The 19,339-nt window shown below is 36.2% G+C and overlaps 1 protein-coding gene across 6 annotated transcripts in view; it reads left to right on the top strand.

Moving 5' to 3' along the window:
• The window catches only part of EVI5 (ecotropic viral integration site 5), a 203,346-nt gene that overhangs the window by 155,355 nt on the left and 28,652 nt on the right, over positions 1-19,339 (top strand). For all 6 annotated transcript variants that reach the window (XM_070405596.1, XM_070405595.1, XM_070405594.1 and 3 more), the window contains one exon: positions 16,205-16,300. In XM_070405596.1, coding sequence (XP_070261697.1) covers positions 16,205-16,300 — 96 coding nt within the window. The remainder of the gene's footprint in view (positions 1-16,204; positions 16,301-19,339) is intronic.

Genomic DNA, 19,339 nt, shown 5'->3' with positions numbered 1-19,339 from the left:
GTTGAAAATAGTTTCATAATGTAGCCTTGAAAACAAGTATTATTTAACCTTTAAAACAGTCAAGATATTGCCTTTTTATGGTCTCTAAAATAGTTTAACTTTTACAGAGAGAGAGATTGGATATATCTTCATGTAGCATAATCTCTTTGTTACATTTTTTTCATCTCTGAGTATAATTTAAAATATTTTTTAAATGTAAGCTTTATGCTTGCATTTGAGACTAAGCAACCTGCATTGTGTCATGACCCTTCTAATACCACAAACCTTCTGTAATACTACTCCCAGTGAAAAACCCACATCCTATGTATAACCTTAGATTTATTTTGAAATCTCTATGAAGAGAGCATAGAGAGATTACTAATTGTTTCTGTTATTTCCTTTAAGGGTGTGATGTCTATTTGTAAACTGTGTCTTAAGTTTTAAGTTGTCAGGCTTAAAATGTCAAGGTATATTAAGTACTGATTTCCTATTCTAAACTTAACTTAAAAATTTATTAACTAGTTACAAGTTTCAGTTGAGAATTGGGTGATATGTTAGACATCTATAGAGCATTCAAGAAAGAAAGCAGTGGTACTTCCTGTAGCCAATACTTCTACTACTACTGGGCAGTACAATACTATTTAACAATCGCTAATTTAAACAACAAGCCACCATTTTTTTCTGTTTTATTCCTGTTCTTGTTTTTATTATCTTCTCCCTTCTATTTTAGATTTATTTTGTTTTTTATATACTTAAGATAAATCATACATCCCATATTGCTTTTATTATTTAAAAATATTGGCAACTACTCATCAATAGGAGCATGCTTAAACCATAGTTAATCCTTACTTGGAATAGTCCGTATCTTTAAGAAAAAATGAAGAAAGATCTGTAAGACATATTAAGTAAGAAAAACAAATGATAAACAGGATATATGTTATAATTCCCTTTGTGTCTATTTAAAAAGTGTTTGTATATATTATGTGTATAGACATACATGTGTATGCATATATGTAAGTATTAGAATACATTGGAATGTCATCTGTGATACCTATCAAACTATTTACAGTATTCTCTTTGGCAAGAGTGTTTGGTGGGAAAGGGCTTGGTTCAAAAGGATCAGGAGTTTACTTTTTTAAAAAAAATCTTCATCCAAGAATATGATTTTTGTTGTTTGTTTGTTTAATAGAGCAAGAGAGAAACATGATGTGAGAGAAAAAGTGATCGGTTGCCTCCCATACATCCCCCTGCCCCAACCAGGGATCGAACCCGCAACCTTTTTGTGTGTGGGACAATGCTCCAACCAACTTAGCTTCCCAGTCAGGGCAGGAATGTATTTTCTATACTTTATGAATTTACATGATTACCATTGTACTTTTTTAATGTACATACATTTGAATAATTTTTAAAATAAATATTGCTAGGATGGAAATAAGAAGTAGGAGTTCCAGATAATTATAGAAAATAGCAACAAAAAAAACTTGGTCAACCTAGCAAAAGTGCCACACTCCTCTGCCCTTAGAGTCCCTAAGCGGTCTGGCTCCTGCCTACTTCTCTGCATCATAAACAGCACACCCCTTTACATTATGCTTTAGCAACACCAACTGTCTTTTTGTTTCTTGAACAAATATCATTCGTTCCTTCATTGAGGCTTTTGTTCTTGCTCTTTCTTACATTTGGAATTCTATTCTTGCTGATCTTCCCAATACTAGTTCTTTCTCATATTTATATCTCAATTTAAAAGTCACCAACATAGAAATATTCTGTGACCACCCTTGTAAAGCAGTCCCCTCACACTGTTACTCTATTTCATCATCATGTTTTTTATGCTAATATATCTCTTATCAGTGCCTGAAATTATGTTTACTTTAAAAATTAACTCATACCCACACAATACATCAGAACCTTGTTTTTCTTATTTACTGCTATATGATACCTTGTGCCATGGCATATAACAGGTGCTCAAAAAAAATAATTGCTGAATTAAATTTAAGGGGCAGAAAACAGTCATGTATAAGAGAGTCTGATATTCTGTGTCATAGAGCAGCAGATTCTAAGTACTTTATATGTATGTAAAGATTCATTTATTTAAACAAATGCTTCCCCAGAGATAGATTGAAACTGATCCCAGAATTTTCTATCCCAGTCATCTAACAAAATAGTAAAAAATAGTTGTTGTTTTTTCTTAAGGCAAATACTTTCCCACTAAAAGAAGCCTGAGAGGGAAAAAAGCACAACCTAATGCAATAAACTATTTTAGTGACAGTTAAGGAAAGAAATAGACCATTCTATAGCAGAGAGAACTACCAGGGCTTGGCTTCTAACCTCGACTATCTCTCCTCTCCTTTCCATTCACCAAACGGTATAGTTGAGTCAGCACAATCCCCCAAGGATTTGTGTATATCCCAAATGTTTAAAGAAGGAAAATGAGAATGTAACTTCCTGACAGAGGGTTGTAAAAACTTCTGGAAGGAACAATCTAGTGAGAGATAAGAAATTTTAACTAAAGTGAAGGCCCTGGGACAGCACAGTGAATTTGGGAAATGCTCTGAATTCTAAAACCAAGGTTTTGACATATCCCCCTTCCAATTAGGTTATACAAGACATTTAACAAAATTCCAGAAGAGCATGTGGAGCCCTTGTTCAGCCAGCTTCTCCCTTTCCATGTGCTATCCCTCGGGTTGTAGAAAAGTGAGAACAAACTTGAGCTTGGAGGGCAAAGAAAATAGATTTAAAATATGGTGGAAAAAGCGTTAATAAATAACCCATTTGTTAAAACATTTGAAATACCTGGACAATCACCTAGCCATGAGCATGATGAGAAGAAATCGTACAACAACTAGGTTTATAGTATTAGAACAGAGAAAGAAAGAAAGAAATACCACTCAAAGAGATCCCAAACAAAAAGAAAGGTAATTCAAGAATGAGAGGAATTAATTGTTTCACCCTATTAAACAACTAAACATAAATTCAGAAAAATTAAGATATTAAAAGATAAGATGATAAAAAAATGTAATGAGGTAAGAGAAAAGATTGTACCACTAAGGAAACAAATTGAAGTCTAGTGTATTATTGCTGAAACCACAAAAGACTAGTCTATTCAATAGAAAATGCTAAAAAGTGGATTAAAGGCATGGAAAAAAAACTTGGGATAACTGACTGCAGAGATTAAGAATGTAAAACAAGTATTAGCTAATAGGTACAGATGACAGACAGATTGTTTTACACTAAGGAAAATTGGTATCCCACAAAAAATGGAAAGAAAGTGTTCAAAAATATAAACAAAAGGAGCCCTGGCCAATGTGGCTCGGTTGGCTGAGCGCCATCCTGTGCACTGAAAGATTGCTGGTTCCATTCCCATTCAGGGAACATGACCAGTTGTGGATTTGCTCCCCATCTGGGATGCAGGCAGGAGGCAACTGATTGATGTTTCTCTCTCCCTCTCCCTTCATCTCTCTCTAAAAATAATTTTTTAAAAATCAACAAAAGAAAGGTACCTACATTTAAGGAAGATTCAAATATTAAATTAAAAGAACACCCACCCTGTGTTCTAGGAATTTGATACAGAATGCTCTGTAAATTCTCAGAGCAAATTACCTACAAAGTTTTTATGGCAAGATAAAGACTTGTCCTCCAGATTTCTCATAGCATAGTCAGTGCCAGAGACCAATGAAGCAATGGCTATGCTGCACTCTGCAATACAGTAGCCTCTAGCTCAGTGGTTCTCAACCTTCTGGCCCTTTAAATACAGTTCCTCATGTTGTGACCCAACCATAAAATTATTCTCGTTGCTACTTCATAACTGTAATGTTGCTACTGTTATGAATCATAATGTAAATATCTGATATGCAGGATGGTCTTAGGCGACCCCTGTGAAAGGGTCGTTCAACCACCAGAGGGGTCGCGACCCACAGGTTGAGAACCGCTGTTAGCTGATTTAAATCAGTTCCTCAGTTACAGTAGCTCAGTAGACTCATGTTATGTGGTAGCCATTAACTACCATATGAGACAGTGCAGATGGAGAACATTTTCATTACCACAGAAAGTTCTTTTAGTGCTAGACTACGGAAATCTGACCTTGGGTGTCCCAAACAACTATAGTCAAACAAGAAATTATTCAAATATGTTGAAGAAACAAGTTGGCAGCCTGGCCGGTTTGACTCAATGGTTAGAGTGCCGGCCCTTGGAACAGGGTCTCGGGTTCAATTCCCAGCCAAGGGCACATACCTTGGTTGTGGGCTGGATCCCTAGCCCCAGTTGGGCATTTGCAGGAGGCAACCAGATGTTGTGTCTCACATCAGTGTCTCTCTCTCTCTCTCTCTCTCTCTCTCTCTCTCTCTCCCTCTCTCTCCCTCTCCCTCCCCTTCCCTCCCCTCACTCTCTCTAAAAAAATCAATGGAAAGTATATCCTCAGGTGAGGATTAAATAAATAAAGAATAGGTTGGCATTTTCCATTTTGAAAAGACTGCTGGGATACTGTCCTCATGATTTTTAAAAATATATATTTTTATTTATTTCAGAGAGGAAGGGAGAGGGAGAGATAGAAACATCAATGATGAGAGAGAATCATTGATCAGTTGCCTCCTGTACCAGGGATCAAGCCTGCAACCGGGGCATGTGCCCTGACTGGGAATCAAACTGTGACCTGGTTCATAGCTCTATGCTCAAACACTGAGCAGCACCGGCTGGGTGTGATCTTTTGTTATTGTTGTTGTTAATCCTCACCCAAGTATATATTTTTCATTGCTTTTTTAGAGAGAGTAAGAGGGAGTGGGGAGAGAGAAACATCCATGTGAGGGAGACACATGGATCGGTTGCCTCCCGCACATGCCCCAACCAGGGCCAAGAGTCGAACCTGCAACCCAGGTACCTTCCCTTGATGGGGAATCGAACCTGTGACCCTTCAGTGTGCGGGCTAATGCTCCAGCCTTTGAGCCAGACCAGCCAAGGCTCATGATCCTTTCTTTAAAAAACTACTGGAAATTCACCTTAAAACAAGTCAAAATAAAGAACTAAGAAATGTGTATGTCATTTGAAAAGATGGGTAGTGAATATTAATTAATTTAAATAGAAAAAGATACATGAAGAACATAAAATAAGCAACACCATTTTTAGGAAAACAATTCCAGCACATACCCTGCTGTGATCTGTCTCACAAATGTGGGACTAGGAGTGAAAGCTGACTTCTGCACCTGGCTTTTTCCTAGCTGGCCATGTGGTCCTTGGTGAGTTAGCCAGCCCCTGAATCTGCTTCATCCTCTAGTCTATTGAAGCTTAGGTCAAGCCATCTCTGAGGACAGTGCACAGATGAAGGGACCATCCCCCAAAAGAGGATGATTCTTTATCAACCGAGAGGGAAGCAATTGGTAATAAGAATCCAGAGTCTGGGAACAGTTGGTCTCTAGACCGCAATAATCATCAAGCTGAAGAAGCGGATCTAGGGAAATAACAGCGATGGGCAGTAAAATGACAAGAAGATGAAATGATGTTTACCTAGAACGGCTTTTTGGAACTAATTCTTCAAAAGTGTTGGTATCCCAAGGCCGCACTCCCCAGAGGTCCTGTCAGGTCCTAACTCAGCATAGCGTGATGGTGTTTATCATTAGCAAATGGGCTATCTCGCCCTCTATCCTTTCCTCATAGGGGAAAGTGAGGCAAAAGCTGCTTTACATGACACAAGAGCACGTATTTGGGTTTTAACTTTGTGGTGTCAAAAACACACACACACATAACAAAAAACAAACAGTGCACCCTTTGATAGCTTAGTTGGTAGAGTAAAAAACAAGAAACAGAAATGGAGATGAATCTTTCACTGAGATGATAACCCCCATGACATGGAATATGTGAAGATAATAAAATATGACATTTACACTATCCAGAAGATGAATCACATTTTCTTTAGCTATAGAGTTCTCTAGCTGTGAGCACTGTGTCAGTGCAAGATGAACCTTAATGAGTGGCTATTTGATGCTTGCTTCTTTTTTTTTTTTTAAATCCTCACCTGAGGAAACTTTTTTACATTGATTTTTAGAGCGTGGAAGGGAGGGAGGGGGTGAGCGAGAGATACATTGATTGGTTGCCTCCTGCATGCACCTAGACCGGGGCAGGGCCGGGGGTTGAATCTGCAGTCCAGGTATGTGTCTTGATTGGGAATTGAACCCGAGACCCTTCAGTCCACAGGCTCTAACCACTGGAAAAAACTGGCCAGAGTTAATGCTTTCTTTTTAAGTCCTCTCTTAGTGATTTCTTTGTGACTAACCCTATACTTTTCCCGGAATTTAAAGTCATCTGCCTACTTTTTAGAATACTTTTGTGAAGAGACAAGTGACAGGTTTATTTTAAAGTGATGTCAAACATGGAGAGAGTTCTTTGAACCTCACAGTTAAACCTATAGGGTAGTCTCTTAATAAGAGGCAAAAATGTCTTGGTCTACACTTACTCCCTTGATCCAACCACCCATTGGATATATATTATATTAGTTTTACCTCACTGCCTACTTGGTTTGAAAAAGGGAATAAAAACAGTGTTTTACTTGGAGTTTTGTTGGAATGGTAAAAATTTCTATTTTAACGTGTATAATACACAATTTTTAGACTTGGACTCTTCAAAAATATTAATGTCATTAAAAAAGGCAGAGGGACTATTATAGGTTAAAAGAGGCTAAAGAAATACAATAGCCAAATGTAACTGTGAACCTTGGTTCTATTCTGGACAGTAATAAACATTTTGCACACTTTTAGGGAAATTTGAATAGGAACTACATGTTCAATGAATATACTATGGAATTAGTATTAATTTAGGTGTTACGATGGCATTTGGTTATGGAAGACATTTCCTTATTCTTAGGAGATACATACTGAAACATATAGTAGTGGCATGTCTTATCTGCAATTTATATTCAAGTGGTTCAGAAGATATACACAGATGGAAAAAATGAAGACAAATGTGGCAAAATAGTAACTGGTGAATATAATTGGAGGGCATATAGGTATTGTTGTACTATTAGATCTGTAAATTTGAAAAATTTGAAAACTAAAAGGCTAGAGAAAAATTTTGTAAGATGTAAATAATATACAAGATTAACTGTTTAAATTACCTTAAACAGTTATTAACTGTTTAAATTATCTTAAAAACCCAAAAACTTCTAAGCGAATTATCTGGTAGTAGAGAGTATTAAAAAACCAATGGCTTGTAACAATGGCTTTTAAAATCTGCTATCTTCCTGTGTAAGGAAGTGTCCTTCCTGTGGCAAGATAGGATAAGTTATTGCCAACATTAAAAACATAGATAAAGAAACAAATAAACAAGAATCGATTTCTAGACATTCCTATTACAATATCTCTTTTAAAATGAGCTGACTAAATTTGTGGGTTTAAACAAACCTGGCCCCTGCCTCTTCTTCTCTCCACTCCACAATATTTTTTAAGAGCATACACTACTAAACCCCACTTTCCTCCCAAACAGTTGTTTAAAGCAATTTAACAACGTATTCATCTCAGATTTGGTGCAATATATCATGTAAAAACATGCTGCTTAGAGGTATCGAGAAAACATTGCACATTTTTTCTTACATCTTCTAGTTTGAGGAACCACCACATGTAATTATTCAACTTTCTAAGTACGTGTTGGAGTACAGGAGATGTAGTTGAAGAGATCTCTGAATAAAATGCCCACTTTCTGCTGTGACTGTTTATACACTGCGTAAATATCTAGTCATTTTTTTTCCTGCTGACTACAGTATTTGTTGATTTTTTAATCAACTGTAACAGAATATGTGGCACATCCTGGGCTCATTCCATTTCTACCTCATCCTTTTTCTGATTACAGCTCCCTTGGTTGCAGGGGAAAAGCAGGTGAGTGTATATGCCTAAAGTCATTGCTGCACAGTGGAGGTGGTGGAATACTGGAACCACTACTCTGAGTAAAATATTCCTCTCCACACTTTTATGTGTTATATTAACATGGCTTTTTTATTATACCCACCTGTTACCTAATAAAAAGTTTAGGGAATTGGACTTCAAATTCCCCTTATTTATTGCCATATCTCCTCATAGAAATTGATGTTCTTAAGTTTTTATAGAATCATTTTGCTGGTCTCCAAATATTTGGTTTCTCTTCATTCTTTAGAACCGTTATCTTAGTTTTCAGTAATAGGGGTCATATGTGTGGAATTTTCTCAGATCCTAACCATTTTATTTAGTTCCTCATCATATATTACTAGATTTTAAAATAATATTTCTGTTTGAGAGGTAGGTTAACCAAGAAAGGGATTTGAGTTCAAAATTGAACCAACCTCTGTAGACAGGGAACTGACCAGCTGAAAGTAGCATAGATATAATGTGAAGTGAAACTGATAGCAGAATTGAAAAGAAATTAATTTAAGAACCCTTGACAGTTTTCCTCTATTTTTGTTTTTAAATTATTCTTTCTGGAAATGTAGAGACTATTTGTAAATAAGGTTATGAGTCTTGGTCATTAACCACATTTACCATTGTGGTGGTAGTTGAAAGAAATATTTCTCTTTTTTATATGTAAAATTATACTAAGTAATTTTTATAACAAGTGTAAAGTCATAAAATGTTTGAGATCCTTAGGAAATAGGATTAAAGGTAATTTATAATTGGCACATTAATAGAATTTTGAGTTTGTGTTAAAAAACAGTTGATAGTTAATTTTCAAAGGTGCTTCAAACCAGGGCATTTCAAGTTTAGGTCTACACACTGGCTACATCATAATCACCACTATAGTGTGGCTTTCAAATTGTACTGATTTCAAGCCCCAATCCCAGATATTTAGGATTCAGGTCAGAATGGGTTCTTTTAATCTGTATGTTTACAAAACTCCCAAAGTGATTTTTCTTCATAGTCAACCGTGGGAACTACCACTTTAGGCATTTTAGATTATATTATTTATATTTTTGTATTCATTTACTTAGCCATATTTTATTTTAAACTATTATGTTTTTTGCAGTTAGCAGAAAACCCAATTCTGAATTTATCTGTGGCTATTAATAATAAAAGGGATTTATTGGCTCATGAACCTGAAAAGTTCAAAAGTAGGATGTGCTTCAGGAAGCTTGATGTGGACTCCAACTTGTTGCATTGAAGCATGATTCTCAAGACTCTGCCCTTGTCATTTTTCTCCTCAGGTTTTTTCCTTATTATGTTAAAATGGCCAACAAGTACCCACATATCATAATGTCCAGAATAAGAAACTGTGCCCCATAATTTCCAGCAAAAGATTTTGAAAACCACACTATTTGTGCAACCCCTGAATCAACCAATGTGCAACATCGGTGTGATTACCCTGCTTGTTTTAAACCCTATTAATCAGGGCTTACAAATGGGGTTAAGGATGGGGATGATTCTAATCTTAATACCATTACATAATGACGGAGAGATAAGGAATCTTGAGGAAACAACCACAAAATCTACTACAAAATATTCTGGAGATGAAATTATAACTCAGCTCTCTCTAAAATTATGTTCTATTTTAATAAGATACTAATTTATGTGATTTAGTCATATTGCTTTTTAGTTTCTTAAATTTCCAGTAAATGTGAAGAAAGTAGTATCTATTCCTAGAGCAAAAGGTAAATTTTAAATGAAGAGTCACTAACCTTTGGGAGATAAGTATCTTTTTCCATATATAAATGAGGTACAGTGTGGACCAAGGGCTCACTCTTTAGCAGGCAGTAGGGAGAGACAATTAATTATTTTTATTGATGGCTTCTTCCTCCCAGTATTTTACATGAAAATTTTCAGACATACAGAAGTGGAAAGAATTGGACTATGAACACCATAAACTCACCCGCCTCCATTCTAAAATTAATATTTTGATATATTTGATCTATTCTTTATCAGAAACTCACCTATCCAACATTCTAGCTGCCTAATTTTTGGATGCATTTCAGAGTAAACTTGTTACACTTTACCCTTAGTCACTTAAACATGCATATTACTAACTAGAGTTATGGATGACCTTTTGATTAATAAGAGGTGTATGTACAAAGTTCTATGGTTTAAGGCCTCAATATGAATTAGATTATCATAGATATTATACTGGTAATTGCTAAAATATTCAAAGATAGTTCCAAGAGTGAAATGTACATTTAAACCTTTTTCAAATGTTACTTTATGCCCTCTTAATATAAAGTTTCTTTTATTGTGTGCCAAAAGGTTATATATTTAAAGTCTGTTCAGTGAAATTACAGAATACCAAAATTGTTGATGTGTTTGAGCTCTTTAAGTTTATTACTTACCTAATTAGTTTTGCTTAGGAAACTGGTTAACCAGCAATCTATTGATGTTATCAGCTAGACAAAAAAAACTTAAGAAAATGTAGGTTCCTGGTAAATTTATTAGCATAGTTGACATTTTCCCACCTGCTTATCAGAAAGAACCATGCGGACATTGCTTGAAAATAGAAAGCTTAAAAATACTTGCAAAAATCTTAAATATTAGGTTATTGAATGAACTGTCTCACAACCCCTTCTTAAAATATATTATTTAAGAAGATACCCCTTCTTAAAATATATTATTTTTACTTAGATTTGGGGAGGGTATTGTAAATATATAGTTATTCAGTTTTTAAAGAGGATTCTTAAATGACTTTGAATTAATATATTTAAATGAGAGCCCATTTATAGAACACAAAAATCCCAGACTTTTAGATAAAAGGTTATTTATACATTTTAATTTATTAAATAGCATTTAAAATATCTCTCACTTTTCAATTCTGTTTTTTAAGTAGCAGCTATATTTCCTTTAAGCAGACTGTCGAATCAGAATATCCCATGCAGAGCTTTCTAACTGGTGTGTCTGTCACACATGTTCTGCTGATGTGTGACAAGTGTGCTGGGATGGTGACTGTCTTGTCCTCGGGTCACCCTTCCTCTTTCCTCAGTTTAGTCAGTGTGCCTTACAAATTGTTGTTTGTGGGGTGTGCGTGTGTGTGTGTGTGTGTGTGTCCAGAGAAAATGGTTTAATGGACATCATAGTCTGACTTGTTGTCTGTAAAAGTTTTGCTGAAGGATAACCAAGATGGCGGCATAGGTAAACACCTGTACTTGCTGCCTCTAACAACCACATCAAAATTACAACTAAAAGGCAGAACAACTATCATCCAGAACCACAGGAAAGCTGGCTGAGTGGAAGTTCCACAACTAGAGAGGTGAAGAAAGCACATCGAGACTGGTAGGAGGTACAGAGGTGCGGAAAGTTCTGGCACCCGGGTGTGCTGCTTTTTTAATTGGAAGGGAGATACAAGCTCCAGCTTGCTCTGAACTCCAGTTCTGGGCAAGACTCTGGGGGACCCAGACACATATGGGGAGAAACTGGACTATCTGGCATTGGGACAGGAACGTGAGGGTGGCTTCTTTCAGAGGTGCTTGCGGCAATCATTGTTCCTGCTTGGGGACACTGGGACACGGGGACCTCTCCGGTGCAGGGCTGACTGGCAGCCATTGCTGTTTGCTCTGCCCTGGTGATTCCCTGAGACCCTGCCCCACCCAATTTACAACCCACCCAAGCTGTGCACAGCAGCTTTTGCATATGAATGGCCAGTCCTTTCTCAGCCTAAAACCTGTTAAACAGGCAGCAGCCTGCCTTGCTACACAGCTAGAACTCTGGGCACTTCCAAACCCGATACATAGAGGAGGAATCTGCAGATCTCTCTGTACCTCCTGCTAGGCAGCCCCAGGCTGTGGCTGACTTTGGAGATCCAAGAACCAGTGTACCCAGTGTTCAGTGTGAGACCATACTGGATCACAACTCTTCACATCCATAAGCGACACACTCAAGGGCAGACTCAGTGAGCACCAAAGCCCCACTGAAGCAAGTCCTGCCACATAAGGTTGTTTCCAGCACAGGAGTTCTTCCATTGTAGACATAGCTGGTCCTCACAGCCAATTGGGCCGGAGGTCAATTACTCCCAGTGATACCAATAGCAATCAAGGCTCAACTACAACAAGACTGTGCACACAGCCCACAAAGGGGTGCACCAAGAGCGTCCACCTCAGGTGAACGGGGAGGCTGAGCCATTGGGCTCTATAGGACACCTACCACACAAGGCCACTCTATCAACTCAGGAAGACGTAGCAGCTACCCAATACATAGAAACAAACACAGGGAAGCAGCCAAAATGTGGAGACGAAGAAATGTGTCACAAATGAAAGAAATGGGAGAAAGCAAACTACTGGATATAGAGTTCAAAACCACAGTTATAAGGTTACTCAAGAATCTTCTAGAAACCTCTGAGGAACTTAGTGAGACCTTCAAGGATCTTAGTGAGAATGCCAAAAAAAAGAGGAAAAGGACCAGTCAGAAATTAAGCATACACTGACTGAAATAAAGAATAATATACAGAGATTCAACAACAGACTAGAGGATCACAAGAATCAAGTCAAAGATTTGAAATACGAGGAAGCAAAAAACACCCAACCGGAAAAGCAAAAAGAAAAAGAATCCAAAAATATCAAGATTGTGTAAGGACCCTCTGGGACAACTTCAAGCGTACCAACATCCAAATTATGGGGGTGCCAGAAGAAGAGAGAGAGCAAAAATATTGAAGACCTATTTGAAGAAATAATGACAGAAAACTTCCCCTACCTGGTGAAAGAAATAGACTTCCAAGTCCAGGAAGCACAGAGAACCCCAAACGAGAGGAATCCAAAGGGTACACACAAAGACACATCATAATTAAAATGCCAAGGGCAAAAGACAAAGAGAGAATATTAAAAGCAGCAAGAGAAAGTCAGTCAGTTACCTACAAGGGAGTACCCATACGACTGTCAGCTGATTTCTCAACAGAAACTATGCAGGCCAGAAGGGAATGGCAAGAAATATTCAAAGTGATGAATAGCAAGAACCTACAACCAAGATTACTCTACCCAGCAAAGCTATCATTTAGAATTGAAGGTCAGATAAAGAGCTTCACAGACAAGAAAAAGCTAAAGGAATTCATCACCACCAAACCAGTATTATATGAAATGCTGAAAGGTATTCTTTAAGAAGAAGAAGAAGAAAAAGATAAAGATAAAAAATTATGAACAACAAAGTGACAACAAATACATATCTATCAACAAGTGAATCTAAAAATCAAATGAATAAAAAATCTGATGAACAGAATAAACTGGTGAATGTAACAGAATCAGGGGCATGGAAATTGAGCGGACTGACAATTCTCGGGGGGAAGGGGTTGTGGAGGGTGTGGGAAGAGATTGGACAAAGTTTACACCTATGGACGAGGACAATGGGGGGGCGAAGGCATGGGGTGAGATGGGAACTGGATGGAGGGGAGCCATGTGGGGGAAAAAAGAGGAACATCTATAATAATCTGAACAATAAAGATTAAAAAAAAGTTTTACTGAAGAAACCCAATATTAAGCTCTATAAAGTTATATTTAAATCTAAAAAGAACAATTATATACAATAGGAGTTAAAGTTTTTCTCTTGAAATTCTTCCTTTTTCCTACAATTAATGAAAATTCAAGGACCATTTGGGTTTTTTTAGTCATAAAATCTAAGAGAACTTCTTTGATTTCCACAAGTATTTTTCAGGAGTCGTTAAGTTAAAAACACTCCCATTTTTATTGTAAAATTTCTTAACTGCCTCATTTTTTATTAAATACTGCCTTTCCTCCAAAGAAATCGAGGTGCGATACAAAAAAGTTTAGCTAAACCCTACTAAGTCTACCTTTGGAGGAAACAGCTCTTTGGCCTCACTTGATCACTTTCTGTAAAAACAAATTTAATGGTTTCTATCTTTTTTTTTTTTTTTAATATATTTTATTGATTTTTTACAGAGAGGAAGGGAGAGAGATAGAGAGTTAGAAACATCGATGAGAGAGAAACATCGATCAGCTGCCTCCTGCACATCTCCTACTGGGGATGTGCCCGCAACCCAAGTACATGCCCTTGACCGGAATCGAACCCAAGTACATGCCCTTGACCGGAATCGAACCTCAGTGGATAGAGCAGGCCGACGCTCTATCCACTGAGCCAAACCGGTTTTGGCAATGGTTTCTATCTTAACAAACGTTTTTTTTTACAGAAAAGAATTGGTATTAATTATTGTTACTGGTCATTTTTCATCCTTTCAAGTTGAAGTATTTCTGTATTCTTGAACTTTGTTCTTACAACATTAGCGCTTACCTTGGGCTTTGTCATTTTATTTGCCCTGAAATTTCTATTGTATCCTACATGATATTACTGCTATGGGATGTCCAAAATCCTCAAGAACTTTGCCTTTGTTGAGGACCAGATTTAAAGGTACCTTTCTCCAAGTCTGACCCCAAACCACAAATAACTAGCCTTTCCATTTCGTCCTGAAGGATTTTTTTCTAGAAGTGGGTTACACTTTCTATTTAATCAGTCATTTCAAGGGAATTAATATGATGTGATACTAAAGTTAAAAATCATCAAAAAGTATAGCTGAACATATATATCTAAGTGAGTGATTCTCACCAAATTAGTTGCCTTTGGAAGTGTATCTACTTACTCAGTTGCTGCTGCCATTTCTCATGCTACATATAATACTTGGAAAAAACATTTTATAAAAATAATGTTTTTTTAAAAAATTTTACGTCACTGAATAGTTTCCCTCCATATGTTATTTTTCTCTTTTCTACATTCTTCTCACTTCACTCACTCACTACCTATGCCCTTTTATTTGACATCATCCTTTCCCACTTTGGGGTTCACAGGACTAAGATGGAGTAAGTCTATAGCCAAGGAAAATGTTAGGATAAGATAATCATGAAACAGACTGAATTTGGGAGGTGAGTTAAATCACTACATACAAGGATGCTTTTAGGAGTTAGGGCTTAATTCCTTTGGGGATCCTCAATGGAGAAGGTCTGATAAGTCCTCAAGATATTTTAGCTATTATGGTTGCAGGTGATAGAAACCCATACACATACTGGTTCAAATAATAAAGGGACTTTATTGGTTCATTAAATGAAAAAACAGGTTGCCCAGGCTAGTGTGGCTCAATTGGGTGGGCATCCTCCCATGCACCGAAAGCCGGCTTCATTCCTGGTCAGGGCGTATGCCTGGGTAGCGGGCTGGATCCCTGGTAGAGGTTGTGTTGATCCATGTTTTCTCTCTCTTCCGCTCTCCCTTTCTCTCTTTCTGAAAATCAATAAAAATCTTTTTAAAAAGAAAAGAAAAAGCAGGTAGGAAAGGCTTCTGAAATAATTTAATTAGGAACCAATCTGCTTGGTTTCTCAGCTCTTCTGTTGGTTCTACCCTTCTCTGGCCGACAAACTAATATTTTAACTAAAGTTTCAAAATATGTGTGTGTTTTCCTTAAGGCTTATGGCTAAAATTCATAGGCATCTTTTGTATATATATAAGAAGCCTAGCATAAGTATTTGGGATATAGTAATTGTTAAATTAGATCTGTGCTTAGGTGATTTATATATGATATTCATGTGTTTAAATATATAAGAAAAGTTTTAGAGCCTATAGAAACTGTAGTTGTGTTTTACAGCTATACAAATATTTGTTAAATCAAACTGCTTCAGCAGGCCATATCCAATAAAAGGTTTTTAATGCAGGTTGCCAAAAAAGAATAAAGAGCAATAAAGGGAAGGACTATAGCAGCGATTTCTAGGACTCCCAGCACACATTCCTGAGCTAATTGAATAGAAGAGAGTCAGAGCTGTCTTCCCCTTTTAAGAGTGGTTTGAAGAGCCTTTTTTCCTCCCCTTCTCTGCTGCCCAAGCAAAAGCAGATTCCCAGTGTAGCTGTAGGAGGCTCACTCCCTTCTCAGCTAAGCACTGAATATAGAGAGAAAATCATTAGCACTCAAAATAACTACCGTTTCTCATGCTACATATAATACTTGGAAAAAACATTTTATAAAAATAATGTTTTTAAAAAAATTTTACGTCTCTGAATAGTTTCCCTCCATATGTTATTTATAGATAGCTTTGAAATTCTAGGATAATTTTTTTCACTACTAGACCCAATTAACTATTGATTTGTAAGAGTCTCTCAAAGGTACCTTTTGTAAATTGTATTTGTTGTAAACAGTTCCATTAAGCATTATTTAGAAATACTCAGTAAAGTATACTATGAGTTGTTTTTCATAGATAGAGAACAGATTTGTTCAGAATTTAGCCATTTAAAGGGTATGACATTATGCTGTCCTATATTTTCAAGTATTTGAGTACATGCTGTGAAAATTCCTTTGTTTTTCCTTTGATGTTTTCACAAAACAGAAAGAAGAAGGAAAGCTTCAAGGACAGCTTAACAAGTCTGATTCTAACCAGTATATTAGGGAACTGAAAGATCAGATAGCAGAGCTGAATCATGAGGTAAGTGATAAATTTTGATCTTCACATATTTCTTTCTTCCTTCCTCTGTATTGTAACAACACTTTATTACTGGTTATGACTGACTCTTTCATGAGAAGTGTTTTCTGTAAATTCTTTTTTTAAATTTTGTTTTATTGCTTAAAGTATTACAAAGAGTATTACATGTCTCCTTTTTTTGTAAATTCTTGATTATAATTATATTTTAGAAGATTGTCTTCTTTTAACAAGATTTTTTCTGTTCCAATATTGAAGGTTTATTTTTCTTAAACCTATTTAATGATTATCTAAAATAGTCAATATTTGCATGAAAAATATTTTATTTTTTATTATGATCTAAAAACCCTTGATAGTTTGTCTCAAGTGTCAAAGTGACTGCAATTAAGCTAAAAATTTTTATATATACCAATAGATTTGTGGTATTTACCGTTGTGGATAGAGGGAAGTCTTACTCTTCTCTTCTTTTTCCCTGCATGGTGGTATTACTGAGATTGCAAAAAAGGATACTTGCCTAATTTCAGTTAACAGATTTCTTAGTAGCTGAATACTTTTAAACTGGCACTACCTTGAATCTGTGAGATTCAACTCATGAAATTCAGATAATTTTGCCTAGTATACTATATTAAGTAATTTAAATTACTTAAACTAATGTGTTTTGATAGAGGAGTACTTTCTGTTACTGTGGCTCTAGGTCAATTTCCTTGTCCTCTATTATTTTCTAATGATAAATATCTTTAAGACATTAATGGAAAAGCATGTTTCTCATCCAATCTTGAATTATTTGTACAATAACGTTTATTCACAGTGATGAGAAATGTAATGGGTAACATAAGCCTCTTCATTAAGGGGGGAAAAAAACACTCAGTAAGTTAATTTAAACCTCAAAGGAAAAAGTTTGGACATTACTCTTTCCTGGTGTTACATACACTCTTCAGTTAAAGTCTGAGTGTTTTGAGTAATACCTCCTGGAGGTAGTCAATCTAAGTACACTCTGAATGAAGAAACAAAACATTAACAAAAATTTTTAATCTTAGATATGGTTTAATTTAATTTGTCCTAAAATTTTGGGCATCATTCCTGTGACTATTGATTTTCAGCCATGATAACATATGAGATATTTAGGATTCTGCATAATTTTTACTTATTTGTGTACATTTTTTATGATCTCTTCTGATCCACTAACCTAGTATGAAAAAACAAGTTACAGATAAGCATGGTCTAGAAACCCTTATTCTTTTGAAAACCCAAGCATTATTCCTTGTGTTCAAAAGGTTTTCTCAAGGAAATTAATGATTAAAGTAAAGCACTCTCCTATTTATAATTTTGATTTCTAGTGATAAGGAAGTTTTCATGTTGCTGAATTAAGAAAATTGTATGTGGATTTACTTTATTTCTAAGCCTATCCTAAAAATCAGTCTGCAAATATTAAATTTTCCTGTCATGTACCTTGACTAAAAATAATGATACTCTCCTCATCAGAACCGGTAGAAAATAGTTTAGAGCGTCTGCCCCCTGGTCAGTATGCGTCATAGCTACTGGTTGAATGGTCGGCCGGTCACTTAGGCTTTTGTATATATAGATAATAGCTACCATTCATTTAACAGTCACTCTCTGCTGGACACTAAGTGTTATAACTAAGTGTTATACTTCCATTATTTCTTTTAATCTTCACAGCAATCCTATGAGTAGGTAACACTATTATTATTCATGTTTTACATATAATAAAAAGTATTAGCCGAAACCGGTTTGGCTCAGTGGATAGAGCATCGGCCTGCGGACTGAAAGGTCCCGGGTTCGATTCCGGTCAAGGGCATGTACCTGGGTTGTGGGCACATCCCCAGTGGGAGATGTGCAGGAGGCAGCTGGTCGATGTTTCTCTCTCATCGATGTTTCTAACTATCTCTCTCTCCCTTCCTCTCTGTGGAAAATCAATAAAATATATTAAAAAAAAAAAGTATTAACTCCTCATGGTCATGTACTAGGCAGAAATAGAGGTAGGATGCTAGTTCAGACTATATATGACTCCAAGCCCATCCAGTGCACTTAAACCACCATATGCTATATAACCTCCTTTGAAACATACAGGGATAAGTAAGCTGATAACAGCATTTGGGCTGGGTTTTGAAAAATGAAAAGAAATTTTTCAGGTAGATTGGGCATCAAGGACACTTAAATAAACAAAATTATAGGTACCAGAAATGAATAAGCCATCTACTTTTGCAACATAGTTCTATCTTTTTACAGCTGCTGACCACTAAAGACAAATAATTTTTCTTTATACCAGGAAAGGAAGATGAGGTAGAAAGTTATTCTCATTTATAAGCCAAAGGAATGTACTTAGAAATCATCTAGGAATAGACTTATTGAGAAGTATATTCCAATAGTTCAGCCAAATTACCTGTTGACTAAGCTTCTCAGTCTTTTGCTATCATTTGCAGTATTGTTTCATGGGAAAATGCATACTAAACAACTGATTCAAAAATGTTTTTGGAATATAGAGTCTATGTTTTCACTAGTTCTTCATGGTGATGTGTTCTGATGGATGTTCTAGGAATAGATAAATTTATTTCAGATTAAAGATAGTTTGCTTACACTAAAAATTAAATTGTTCCATTCAACAGCTTTGATGAATTTTTATATCTTTTTTTTAACATTTTTTTCATATATTTTAATTAATTTATTTTTTTTTACAGAGAGGAAGGGAGAAGGATAGAGAGTTAGAAACCTCGATGAGAGAGAAACATTGATCACCTGCCTCCTGCACACTCCCCACTGGGGATGTGCCCCCAACCAAGGTACATGCCCTTGACCGGAATCGAACCTGGGACCCTTGAGTCCGCAGGCCGATGCTCTATCCACTGAGCCAAACCGGTTAGGGCTGAATTTTTATATCTTAATAAAATAGTTTATTGTGCTTTATGTTCTTAAAATCTTATAAAAGTATTTCTAGTTCTGTTTGCTTAATAGCTTTTCTTTCTTTTCCTTGGTTATAAGACTTCTCTTCAGCTAGTCTTCAGTTGGTTATTCAGGTTGATTGTTCTA

This window comes from Myotis yumanensis, unplaced genomic scaffold, assembly GCF_028538775.1.
Source record: "Myotis yumanensis isolate MYYU_CA2020_CCGP unplaced genomic scaffold, mMyoYum1.0.hap1 SCAF_2, whole genome shotgun sequence".
Classification (NCBI taxonomy): Eukaryota; Metazoa; Chordata; class Mammalia; order Chiroptera; family Vespertilionidae; genus Myotis; species Myotis yumanensis.
Note: the sequence above shows the minus strand (reverse complement) of the source record. Positions and strands in the feature narration are given on the sequence as shown.